General features: G+C 37.4%; 1 protein-coding gene across 3 annotated transcripts in view; it reads left to right on the top strand.

The window, feature by feature from the left end:
* Positions 1–5452: 5452 nt before the first annotated feature.
* cd2ap (CD2-associated protein) overlaps positions 5453–13597 on the top strand; it is a 28019-nt gene continuing 19874 nt past the window's right edge. Inside the window, exons 1-2 of one of the 3 annotated variants that reach the window (XM_079474462.1) lie at positions 5453–5772; positions 10345–10505. In XM_079474462.1, coding sequence (XP_079330588.1) covers positions 5769–5772; positions 10345–10505 — 165 coding nt within the window. In that variant the 5' untranslated portion in view covers positions 5453–5768. Of the gene's footprint in view, positions 5773–10344; positions 10518–11650; positions 11705–13597 lie in introns of those variants that run through there. The other 2 variants (XM_079474461.1, XM_079474463.1) reach the window with 2 other exon arrangements.

Below are 13597 nucleotides of genomic sequence, written 5' to 3'. Positions count from 1 at the left end.
TAACGTTTTAGTACGTTTAAAAGTATTTAGTAACATTAACGTACTAATGATTCAGGCTACATTTAAAATCCCCGTGAACCGGAAGTTGCGATCGTTTTAACTTCCGTATTCTGACACATTTTGAATGAATGGCTGAATCCGAAATCGCATACTCAATGAGTAGGTACTTATTTCAGTAAGTACGTAACCTTACATTTTATTTTTATTTTTTATTCATCAATAGGGTAAATTACAAGGTCTAATAGTACAAATACAGTACATAATGGCACGATGCAAATAACCAATAAAAAAAACATCAGTTATGCATCTAAAACGTTAAGAATTTTATCCAGTTGCCGAGATGTCTTAACAGCCTTGCTATTGTTCCGTATTAATATTAAAGAATCATAAAAAATTATTTATATCTGTGGAAAACAATCCACCATTTGGTACAATTGACAAAAACTTTGCTTTAGGTGTTTGGCTTTTTCATTTTTTAAGAATATTATCTATTTCCAATGAACCAGTTTCACAATGCAAAAACAAGACCATTTTGTCAGTTATATTAATAAACTTGTAAAAGGTCTTAAAGATCAGCAAAGAGATCCTACACTAAAAAAATGAATAGAAGAGCAACTAAAAAATAAATGTACAATTCTTTCAGACTTATCTTTACAAAAACAGCACACTGGTGAAACCTTGAAACTTCTTTAAACGTTGCAATAAAGTCATCACAAGGGTAATATCTGTAAATTATTTTAAAGTGAGATTCATTGACATCATTTGGGATTACGTATTTATTGATATCTGACCACATATTCTGAAAAGATGGGGAAGAATAAGCATGTTTTCATTTCACCATAGCCTTAGGAGAGACACATGTATCTTTAGTTATTATTTTTCTGATGTAAAGGTTGGAAAATATTTTAACCACGATAGAAATGCCCCCAACAATAAGATTTGGAAGAGAACCAGATACAGAATTGTTTGTTTTTTGATAAGATAAAGAAGTTTAGGGGATATGCAATTAATACATTCATGGTATTCCTTTAAAGATGTACTGATTCCAAAAGTATCAACAAAATCAGTATAATTTTATAATTCACCAGAATTGTTTGATAAATCAATTGTTCCATATAACAGAGGAATGAGGAGAGAAATTATGTTTAAAGATTAATTTCCACACTTCCAACGCTTGTTTATGTAGGTTTAGTACATTTAAAATCACAGACAAGTACAAATTTTAGACCACCACATTTATTAAGGACTAAATTTGGTATAAAACAGTCAGTTCTTGATCCAAATAATTTTAAATATACTATTAATGGTGTCAAAATGAAGAACATTTAGCCCTCCTTCAGATACATTTTTAATTAACACACTCCTTTTGACATACTCGGTCTTGCCTCTCCATATAAATTTAAATGAAAAGTTTAGTCTGTATTCCATAAACATTGGGACTCCTTCAGATTGTTTATGAATGCGTAGTAAACCTTATGGACGTGATCTTGTGACGTAATTCTTCTTCTGTTCCTTTTCAATGGCGGGTGGCAATTTACGTTTGAGGTGCATATCAGCCATCTACTTCACTGGGCCAGAGATTAGCCATCTGATGTAATGACAAGTGCAACAGCTTGTGCAGGTTATGAGAGCCAGGTTGCATTATCACCGTAACATGGGTTTTGTACAAGTAAACAACACACAGCACATTCAAAGCTTTTTTATCTTCATATATTTTCATTTTTATTTTGCAGGGCTAGGCTTTATACTTTTGCTTAAAGTAAACAGTTAAAAATAATACAGCAGCTTTGTGATTTTGCAATGCGTTTTCTCAGTTTAATTTCGACAATAACAGGCCCTTCACACTTCCCATTGTAAGGGATGATTATGTTCTTTTTGTAACAGAAAAATGCTTATTGACTGTAAACCGCTGCTAATAATTTTTTGTCTTGTATTCTGCCTATTGGTTGATGTCTCACGGAGATACGTTGCTTTAATATGCATTCTATTGTAGTATGAAAAACAACCTGAGAAAATCTCTTCTGTGGTGTCCTTTATGTGCTGAGCATGTTTTAACATGGACGTTATCCAAATGTTATCTGACCACGCTTTCTTTTAACTTTCACTTCCTCATCTGGGGCATGTTCAAGCTCAAACCGGTGCGACATGTTTCCTGGAAACGGTTTGCAACGGTGTGCAACACGGTTTGAGATACGTTTATCTCTTGTTTGGTGGGTGTGTCAAGAATGTCATCCCTATCAGCAGCAACATGTGTATAACCCACGCAAAATTAAAGAGACTGCTCGCACAATGGATACATAATTTGAACCGAAACTTTCATTTTTGCAATTTAACATGTCTTATACATGCATGGGCAACTTATAACACACCAAAGACACAGAGAAACACGTATTCGCGCCATATTACCCCTTATAACTGAAGATTAGGAGGGTTCATGAATTTTAAAAAGAAAATTTCCCACATTGATAAGCTATTTACTATAAGCGCTATAATATTTTATGGGAAAAAAAAGAACTGTCATGTTTAACTTCACTAAGACTTTAAACATTTTTTTTTATTTACATTGAAAAAGCACAGTTTCAGAACTAAATCCGAGAAATGCAGCATTATAATGCATTTATTTTAAATTTGTTTATGCTGTATGGGAAAGTAACTTGAAGGGCTATTCATGTATATATTTTAATGTAAATGTTTTCATTTTTTGTGTTTTTCCTACGAATGAGACCCAGTGATCTGCTAATAAATCCTCTACCAATTAATCTACAGAAACAGATTTTCTTTGCCAAGTCTAACAACCATAAAGGCCTGCTTTCATGCATCCATGTTGTATACTGACCAATCTAAAAGTCATTATGATCTGCAAAAGTTTATCTCATTCAAACATTCTGCGAAAGCCTTAGACAAACAGTACACTCTAATGCCCCTTTCACAGGCACACGGATGAAAGATATTTTCTAGCATCTTCCTGACAGAGCTCAGAGCATACTGGCAGATAAAGGACACACCATCTGGCACAGGCCTACACATGCATCTATGAGCTAAAAGGATAAAACAGGGAAACGCTCTCACGTGCCCCTTTTTCTTTTGCAGTCGGAAATCACTCTTAAGTGGGTTAGTGACTCTAGAAGAGCCTGGCCAACTTTAGCGCACCCATTCAGAAATGTGCAACATGTGAGATTACCCATGGCTTTAAACAAACTATAGGCCGCCAGGACATTTTGTTTGTTGTGTTTTGATACCAGATTATAGATCTTGACTAAAGCCAAATTTGATGTTCAATACTGTTCACAGGCGTTAAAATGTTTGAAGAACAAATGGTTTAATACTTAGAATGTCTTAGAAACTATCTGTAAATCAATAACAGGGACTGAGTAAATCTCATGTTAAAGGGCCTATAAGTCAACATCACAATTAAATTTAAAGGCACCACATGCTGCAAGGTCGCCATCTGCTGGTAGAATATATATTAGCTCTTTACATTTTGGTTAATTCAGTGAAGACCTGAAATTTTTTATTGTCAGAGCCAGCTTTAGTCAATGTTAACAAGCAACCTAATGTTAGTTTTAGGGCCACTTCATTTAGCGTTCTAGATCAGTCTTCTAGGCTTCATTCAGAAAATAAATGTAGCTCTTTACGCCAGATATTGCCTTGCAATTGAAAAGCAGTAATCTATTTATCTGGATACCGAAAAACTGTCTTATAGTGTATGTCAAACGGGCTTCACCGATGGCAACCCGCCTCATTCACCAGTTGGACTTCAGGAACGGACTCAAGTAGATATCGCTGCAGCCTGAAGACCTGCGAGTGGAGTTTACGCCAATACGTGCAAGTGTCAGAAAAAAAATAAGCTTTTTATGAACAAAGCGCATTTGAATCCATCTGATGTTGGTTCGAGTTCTCCGCAACCTCAAGTTACAACCTACATGACGTGATAAGATTTTCCTCAAATTTAGCTTTGATACGAAATAATATAATGATCATCTCACTGCTGCTGTTCTGACATTTTGTGCTGCCAACCGACTGTGCTACCCATTCATGTTGATGAGTTAGGATTATGGTTTGGGTTGGGTTTAGTCTTAAGTTTTTTTTTATGGGAAAATACAAAATATACTGCCACCAACTGTGGATCATGAACCAATACTAGAACACACAACATTAAATAAAGCAATCAAAATCCTCTGAAGGTTTGTACAGCCTACTTGTTGCTAAAGTCCCATTCACTTGCAGCTGACCCACGCATTTGCAGCTGGCTCTGACCTTTATACCTAACTAGATATCTGACTGCTAACTTCTCAGCGGTCAAATAATGTTAACGCTAATAAAGGTGTCAAAATTTAGCCTCGATGGGCTTCACGTTCCAGCAAACCCAGCAAATGTTCCAACTGGTCTAGTGCTTAGTGCTTCGGGTTTATGATGAGCAGGCCAGTGGTTTGAGGCCTGTCTCCACGTTTTTCCCTTTGAACAAAGGGGAACCTTATCTGACAGCAACATTCTTAGTTGTCATAATATCCTCTCCTGCTTTGATTAAAAAAATGTAGTGATATAAACCTAAAACTCTGAGAACCCACTTGTGGTTTGGAAAGTCAGCAGTGTAAATGTAATATAAATAAAAATCCACCAAGTGAGGTATACGAACCAATACTACAACACATGACATTAAACAAACCAATCAAAACAGTCTGAAGGCTTCTATAGCCCACTTTTACAGCTGTACAGCTAATGCCATAAGAATTGTAGAGGCTACACGATTTCTATAAGGTTTTGTTGAACGTTTTACTGAGCATATGCTGCTCTCTGGTGGTTAAAAATAGTTAAACTTTAAAACGAAGCCTAATGTACTTGATAATAAGATCTCAAACAACAAAGCAGAATTTCTAGCACATTTATTTACACAAATTAATGATACAATAGTTTATTAGTCTTTACAAATGCGTGTCTAAATAAAGCTCGTCTAAATACCTTATCATTATGAGATCACAGAGATCGACAGAGAATCTATTAATACAGACATGAAAGTTAGGGAGTTACACGAGCATGAAAAACGTTTTTATTGGAGCAATTCCAGTTCACCGTTACCAGCTTCACAACCAAATTGAATGCAAATAATTTTGCTACAGGAAGCCGATGTGCCGCATGCGTACTGACAAAATCTGGTATCCCATTTGCGGAATCTGGTATCGCCCTACAAAATGCAATATATGCATTTATAGACAGAATAGGGAAACTGTAATATGCATTATAAGCACATTATCTTTATGCCTATGAAGAATAACTTCTTCCCATGGTCTATAACAAGTACGTATCGCATACAGTTATAAAACTATTATAAAATCATATATTGGCATCTCTGAGAACAAGTAAATCACTGCAAGACTTGCGTGCATGCGTGTTTATTTCATTCTGCCACAATTCACCGTCTACACCCAAGTGTCATTCTACGATCTGACATTCCAGCGAGGAAATCTCACTTCTCGCGGGATCCTCCTGGTGAAATATCGCGGAGGCAAATCTAAGAAAGGTGGAGACTTCGGGATAACTTCCTGCACAGTACTCTTACAAATCATACCTCACACTTAAACAACAGTCCGACATTACAACCAGGTCGAATGGATTGATACGGCAAACAAACGCGCTAACAAGCATTTCACTGACACGATTCCCCGCACAAGTGGGATTTACAGCTAGCATCCAGCCTGCTAGCTATCATCAGCCACCGGGACGGCAGATTGTACACATCAGATCAAGACGGTCTTTTATCGAAGGGCAGTATGGGTGAGTTCAGCTCGTCTCTAATGGATCGCTTACATGTCACTCCGCGTTCAGTTTCCAAGGGAACGTCTCGACACTCGAGCGTCGTGGAAAGCAAGAAACATTGTATCCAAGTTGGAAAAAGAAACTTGTAACGTTAACCAGATGAGTGTTTGACTAAGCGCCAGTGTCGCAAACTTGCTCGGCTTGTACAGACCAGTAACTTAAATTCCTGGCGTTTGCGTCAGGCTTTACGACTATCTGCTTTGGTAGTGTACCTAAGTGTTGACTTTTCGCTTATAGTGGTGCTTTGTTGTTTTTATAGCTGTTTATAAGGTGCTTTGGCTCATTTCCAAGGAACCCCCCCTTAAGTTGCGTGTAGCTTTAATGGGAAGCCCATCCCCCTTGCTAGAAGTTGGGCAGGTAAACAAACGTGATAGTGGAGAATTGGTAACTGTACTGTCATGCTCTTGTGTATAGTGCAGGTTTGAATAAAGTGCAAATGTGCAAATCCTCTTTTCGGTCAGCATCATTTCCATATTTGCTACTCTCGATTTCAGTGATTGGCTTATCTGCAGGTATGTTTTGGAAGTGATTCGAGAAACGGTTCACAGGATAAAGAACGACTATTTACATTTATGCCTTGACTAATCTGCATTAAGGTTTTATGTTAAGTCAGATAACTAGTTAAACTAGGGTCAAGGTTTTGATGTCAAACACAACCTGATTCAGGCATGATACTACCACTGAGCTCACACCGAAAAGTGTTTGCCTTCAGCTTTCCGATGTTACTCGGGGTATAATGTTTGTTTCTTTAGCTGTAGGTTGAGCTTGCAAATATGTACCATTGGCTGGCATAGAGGTTGCTTTCAGGGCCTGGTCAGTAATTCATCACCTTGTCACACAGTTACGCAAGCACTGGATTGGAAATTGAGTCCACCAGTAAGTTTGGAAGCGTGCAGAAGGAATATGAAGGTATACTTGCACAGGTGCAAGTAGACTTCGCTTGGTCATGTCAGGTCTTGACTTCAAACTAAGACATTTCGGGGGAATTGGAAAGAGGTGATATATTTCACCGATCTCAGGTTTCAGATGGGTTTTTTAACCGTGATCTGTTCTCATGTGGGAATCAGTGCTCTACAGATATCGCTTGTATCTTGTTTACCATATCTAGGGCCTAGTAAGCATTAAAACGAAACCTACAAAAACAAACCCATACAGGTATGCTTCTAGTAATTAAATGCAAGCGTTACGTGCACATAACTAATATGAAAGTGATAGTTCACTCAGAAATGTAAATTCTGTCATCAACCATCATTTACTCACCAACTTATCAAGATATTTTGAAGAAAGTTGGTAACCGAACCGCACTGGACCTCAGTCACTTCTATTGTATGGACACAAAACCAATACAAGTGAATGGGGTCCGGGTAACAGCATTTAAAGAAAAGATGTGTTCTGCTGATGAAAGAAAGTCTTACAGGAAGAGTATTTCAGCATGAATGCAGACGTTCAGGAACAGTTGGAATAAAATGCCATAAAAAAATCTTCTTTCTATACCATCCTTATATGTCCCTAAAAAATACTTTAAACCTGCTTTTCAAACCCGGCTCTTGACATCATACAAAACCCAAAGCTGAAAAAATGTGAGGAATCTCTGCTGCCTCTCCCTACATGCAGGTTACAGCACTACTACTTATCATGCAAATTGATTGTATTGGAAAGAACTATACTGAAAATGTTGTAGTTATTTGCATTTCACATATTTGTGGTTTGAAGTCAATACAACCCAATCGCATTGTCATAGAAAAAAAACATTTATGTTTGTGGTGAGCTGACATCATCCGCATGTACTTAAACCTAGATTCAATCATCTTAGCTAGTCAAAAAACATGAGTCTAGTCTAAACTAATGTTCTGGTTAGTCCAAGTTCTGCTTCCTGTATTCGGTTATTCTAGAATCTCAAACAAATTTTAAATGATGAAACGTAAGGGTTTATACACTGTGTATGTGTGTGTGGTTTCAGCCAGAATTTTGATTGGCCGGGGTGTTTAGAGTGCTTTAGGGCATCATGAGGTTAAAGTGAAGCGTCCCATATTTAGGGCATTCAATGGTTCATTTCTTCCAAGCCTCAGACAATATTGATCGCAGTTGAATGTGTTTTTGTTTAGTGCCGCAGTTTTATTTTCCTAAATCACTGACCCATTTAATGTCTGACCTGATACTCTGCTTCACAACAAACACTGGGTTGCTGTATTGTAAACATATGCTGTATCGTATATAATGACCAAGGACCTCCCATTTTCCCAAAAAACATTGCAAGCATCTGTCATTTATGTGTGCAATGTGCTAATTCATACGCAGCTCTCTTTTTACAAGCCTCAAGACAAGAGATTCATACTGTATAAAATATATTTCAAGTCTTCTGAAGTCATTAAAAGGGTTATCTTTAGGCATTCCTGTACTTAAAGGGATAGTTCACCCTAAAATGAGAATTCCCTCATCATTTACTCTCTTGTCATTTAAAACATGTATGACTTTCTTTCTTCTGCAGATCACAAATGTTGGTAACCAACCAATGGCCGTACCCATTGACTTGCATTGGTTTTGTGTCTGTACAACAGAAGTGAATGAAAGAGTGTGAGTAAATGATGACAGATTTTAAATCTTTGGATGAACTATCACTTCGAGTGAGAGACTCACAGACTGTTTCTTCGCTTCTTGAGCTGTTACTGAATAACAGGGGGGGGGTTCATTTCTAGCTGTGGAAATACTCCACCCGTAACTTCTGAAGTTCTATAATGTGACACTTGAGATTTAGTAGCTTTTTGGAAAAAAAACGTTATGTAGCCTTATTTCTGGGACTGTTTCAGCTGAAGCGATTTCCTGTTCACTTCAGGTTTTATATAATTTCACTCGCCCGGCCTTTTTCGTAATTTACGCAGTGGAAAAATCGCAACAGTGGCACGTGAATAAAGCATGTAGAGATTTTAACGCTCAAAAGTGATTTACCTTATCTGGTTTCCGTTCTGAATGGCAGCAGAGGGAATAAGTAAAAGAGAAGAAAACCGTAAAATTTGAGGCTCTGGGTTTGTGTACGCTCCTGAAGCTGATGCCAAGAAACCACAGTCGGCCAAACTTGTCATTATGTTAACTCGTGGTAGACGGTTTCGGCGGAGCTTTTCTCTACATGAGGGCACCTTGGGAGCTGCAAAAACATAGTCAAAACTACAGCCCTTTGTGGTAGGTGTGACATCAATACAATCCATATTTCTATCGACATTTTCTGGAACAAGGAGACAAAGCACAACTGTGCAACATTAATACAATTTTAAAATACATCTTTAAAGGGACAGTTCACCCCAAAATGAGTTCACCATCAGATTGATCCACTTACAAACCTGTATAAATGTATCTGTTTTGCCAAACACAAAAATGTTTGGAGTCATGTCGGTCACCAAACAGATCTCTTCCCCAATTGAGTCCCATAGTATTAATTTTCCTTACTACGGTAGTAAATTGGTGATGAGCTCTGTTTGGATACTGACATTCTTCCAAATATCTTCCTTTGTGTTTAGCAGAACAAAGAAATGTATACAGGTTTGGGGTACGTAAATGATGAAACAGTTTCATTTATGAGTGAACTATCCCAATATATTTGAATAAAAAAGTTAAGCTTTGACATCACTTTTGGCCAGGAGTGAAGATAACTAGACATGGAGGAGATGAGATCGTATCAGACACACTCCATGTAAACTCCCTTTTTCCCAAATTCCCTGTTTCCCAGCCTATGCTATCTCTGGCATCACTGTGCAAATAACCTCTGTCAACAGAGATAGGGTGTGTGTATATGCTGCTGATCACATTCTTCACAGACTCATGTGCGAATCTCGCAGAAAGATTTAGTGGTTTTGCTAACGTCATTCTTCAGGACACTCCACAAGGCTGTGAGGACGGCCAACCGAATTGGATGTTTGTGTCTGTGTATCCGTAGTAATGATTAGGTTGTAGACGAAAACACATCACCAACACTTTGCAAATATAGTATTTGCGCCTTTTTCCATCAAGCTTATGAACAATCAATGCAAAGTACTTGAGAAAGAGTTTAAATCTTTCTTCTTGCTGTTGTGTTTTGCGGTCGAATTCCAATAGAAAATGGCTACAAACAATAATTATGAACTTTACTGAAGTATCTGAACAAAAGCGTCTGAAAGGCAAGGTTTCTATGCTGTTCTTTTCTTATTCTGGTGCAGAGTTTGTCTGAGAAGGTCAGAAACAACACTATTGAGAGTTTAAAAACTTTTTGGACCTCTAGACATTGAAGGCATGATGCTTCTGTTGTTTTTGACCACATTTTTAACACCACCAAAATATGGCATATTTAAAAAAACGTTGCAGGTTATGATATGTTTGTACTGCAGGCATAACTGTAATGTAAAAAACACATACCTGTTAATTTAATGTCAGAATTACTTTACATCGGCGAAAACCTGTAGTGCCATCGCATGTACCTAAATATATAAATGTTTATAAAAAATATTCATGTTCTTGAAGTGAGTTTCATGAAGACTAAATTATGTTCTTCTCTCTTTTTAGTTGAGGTGGTGGTGGAATTTGAATATCAAGCCCTCCACGACGACGAGTTAACCCTCAAACTTGGAGACGTGATCAAAAATGTACGAAAAATCGATGAGGAGGGATGGATGGTGGGAGAACTCAATGGGAAACAAGGCATTTTCCCTGACAACTTCGTGAAGGTAAAATTCAAGGTATTTTGGTGTTGTGTGGTAAGATAATAGGAGGGAATAATAAAAGGATAAAATGTGAATGAGGTCATGCGATTTGGAGCACATTCATTGGCTTCCAGGATTGAATCTGGCTAACACCGCTGTCCTGATTACCATCATTTCTGATTACCAACATATATGCAATGAGCACTGCCATGAAAATGAAACAACAGTTTCTCTATAGTTATGTTTGAAATTTCGCGGCATCTAGCGGTGAGGATGCAAATTGCAACCAACTGCTCACTCCACCCCTTCCTTTCCGAAGGAAACTAAGATGTCGTCATGTTTCTGCTTTTTGCTTAAGTTGATAACGTATTTACGAAACACGCTCTATAGAGCAGTTTGTCCGTTTAGGGCTACTGTAGAAACAACATGGTGAATTCCATATAAGTGGACCCTTGGTGTATGTAGATAGAAATAGGAGGGGTGTGATGAGATCTGATTTGACTTGCGAGAACATAACAGCCTCACGCAATTGGCATGGTGGAGTGCTGGACTCGAAATTGCGAACCTTTAAGTCACATATTCTCCCTATATTTAAGCTCAAAATATATTTGGGAGAATTTGTGTGAGTGCACATTTTATTGTGGTGCGACCTGTTTTCATTACTGTATAGAAAACGCTAATAACTGCACAAAGTATGTGCGTGCTGTACATCATTCATAAAGACAACGTGATTTTCCGTTCAACAGCGCTACAGGCTTTTTCAACATTCGCACGCATCTACCATCTTGTTCTCGTGAATTCAGTCTCGTGTCTCATCACACCCCTAAGAAATAGCTAATTTTAAGGTATTAAAACATAAAACTTCATTATGTTAGGTCTTTATACACCTCTAAATACATAGTTGTGTATATTATATTGCGTTTCTGTCAGTAGAAAAAATAACACATTGAACCTAAAGAGTTTTGACTTCTCGTCTCCCTATTTGTGTAGCTACTTTATAATTAGTAGTTTGACTGAAAGGCCATATGAGGAAAGCCACATTAAAGTCAGTGGTAATTCCAAATCTTGTCAAAGGCAGGAAATTATTGCTTTCGTTTCCTTGTGGAGACTCCTTTAGTAAGGTATGAGGTAATCTTCCACTCCCTTAAATGAACTTTGATCCCGGAAAGATTTGATAGTCATCACTGTGCTAGTTTAAGAAGAGGAGCATGGAAAGCGAGCAGGTAAGCAGCTGATTTGAGGCAGTTTTGAATCTAAATAAGATCTTTGGTTTGTTGTGTCTGGATGATGTGTTGTTGGTAATGTTTGCCTTTGATGGTCTCTGTATTCCTTTGGATTCTCACAGCGTGGCACTTGATTTGATCGCTCTGTTTCTCTGAATCACCAGCCAGGTTTAAAAGGGCACTTAACAGACAAATATAACTTTATTGGAAAGGTGTTTTATACCTTTCATGGCTCAGTTGCTTTCATTGTTCTGGTTGTGTTGCTAAGTAAAGCCTTGTTTTAGGAAAAAGTGCTTTATTTCTGGGTGGTCCATAACCACAAATTCTGTGTCTACATTTATTCTTTAGCAGACGCTTTTATCCAAGTTGACTTACAAATTAGGGAGCATTCACCATTTTGTTCGGATAGAATATGTTTTAAAGACTGTTTCCGTTGCAATAAGATTCAATATGTTAAATATATAACATTATGATTATAATGCAAAGAATTAAAGGGATAGTTCACCCAACAAAATGAATAAATGTCAAGTCAACTTTATTTATATATCGTACAAGTAAACAAGAAAACGTATTGACTATAAGCAAAACATGTAAGGTTATGCACGTAAAAACACAGGTCAAATATCAGACAGACTATAAATTCCTATATGCAGTGTTAATTAAATAAAACTATAAAATTCTAGCAGCCCACCGGCCAAGCAAACAGTGCAAAACAGTATGCAAACGGTGCCGAGGAACCCAAAACTCCATTGGAACCAGGCCTAACCAGGGGATTCCAGTTCCCCTCTGGCAAAAGCTGCAGCCTCTGAACAAGCTCGACAGTGCTTGCATAACAAGGCAAAATATTTTTTTATTATCATTAATAATCTAATAGCGGCTGAAATGTTGTAGTGGCCGCGTCCATATTTTGAGAAATGTTCATCAATGGTTTTGTCTGTACAGTGGATGTCAATGGGCCCCCAAAATGTTTAGGCTCCAAAATATAAAAAGTTTTATTCTGTACGAAAGAAGTACAGATTTGGAATGACATGAGGGTGAATAAATTAAATAATTTGGGTGCACTATCCCTTAAAAAGCAGATCCTGGCACCACTGTGTTCGACGATTTTGAGTTTTCATTATCAAATTGTCTTTTTACATAACAAAGTTATCTAAACGTATCTAATGGTTGTTTTAAAGTCGCATTAGCTTTTTTTTTTTTGAAAATCAGGTCCCAATGACGGTTGAGAAAGCTGACCTTAAGATGGTTCTTAAGATTCAGGGAGTAACAATGAGGAATTTCTTTGTCAGCATCTCAGACAGGAAATTTGGAACGGATGCAGCCTGTGGCATTCTCCATTCTGTACCGGAGTCTCCAGGAAACACAGAGCTGCTCCACATGCCTGTCTGTGTGTAAAGACCCTGAACCCGACTGTACTGATCATTGGAGACTTTAAGTAGTGCTATTTTCTCCTGTATACACCTCGGTTAGAAAATAATCAATATGTATTAGAAATCACTTAAACTGTATTGTAATACAAATGGTATTAGTGGTATTGACAATAGTAAAAATACTCACAAAAACATGAGATGAAAAAAAGTTTCTTAAATGACCTACTATGCTGTCTTTCCCCAAATCTATCAGCTTTGCAATCTTTATTCTTGTTCGAACAAGTTTTAAGTGATACACTTAGGGCCTTGTATTATTGTATACACTTTAAGGAGGGATTCTAGTAGAAATGAGATCTTTTTAAATCCCTGAGCATGTTTCAACAAGGCGAGTTGAACATACTTCTGAGGGCTGAAAACCACACTGCTGTCACTATGGATCACTCTTCTGTTGGCTTCTTTCTTTCTCTCGACACTTTTTGAGTGAGAATTCTGAATGTTTGTGGTATTTGTAAATTTACATCTG

The sequence above is a fragment of the Barbatula barbatula genome (assembly GCF_947034865.1).
Source record: "Barbatula barbatula genome assembly, chromosome: 15".
NCBI classification, from domain to species: domain Eukaryota; kingdom Metazoa; phylum Chordata; class Actinopteri; order Cypriniformes; family Nemacheilidae; genus Barbatula; species Barbatula barbatula.
Note: the sequence above shows the minus strand (reverse complement) of the source record. Positions and strands in the feature narration are given on the sequence as shown.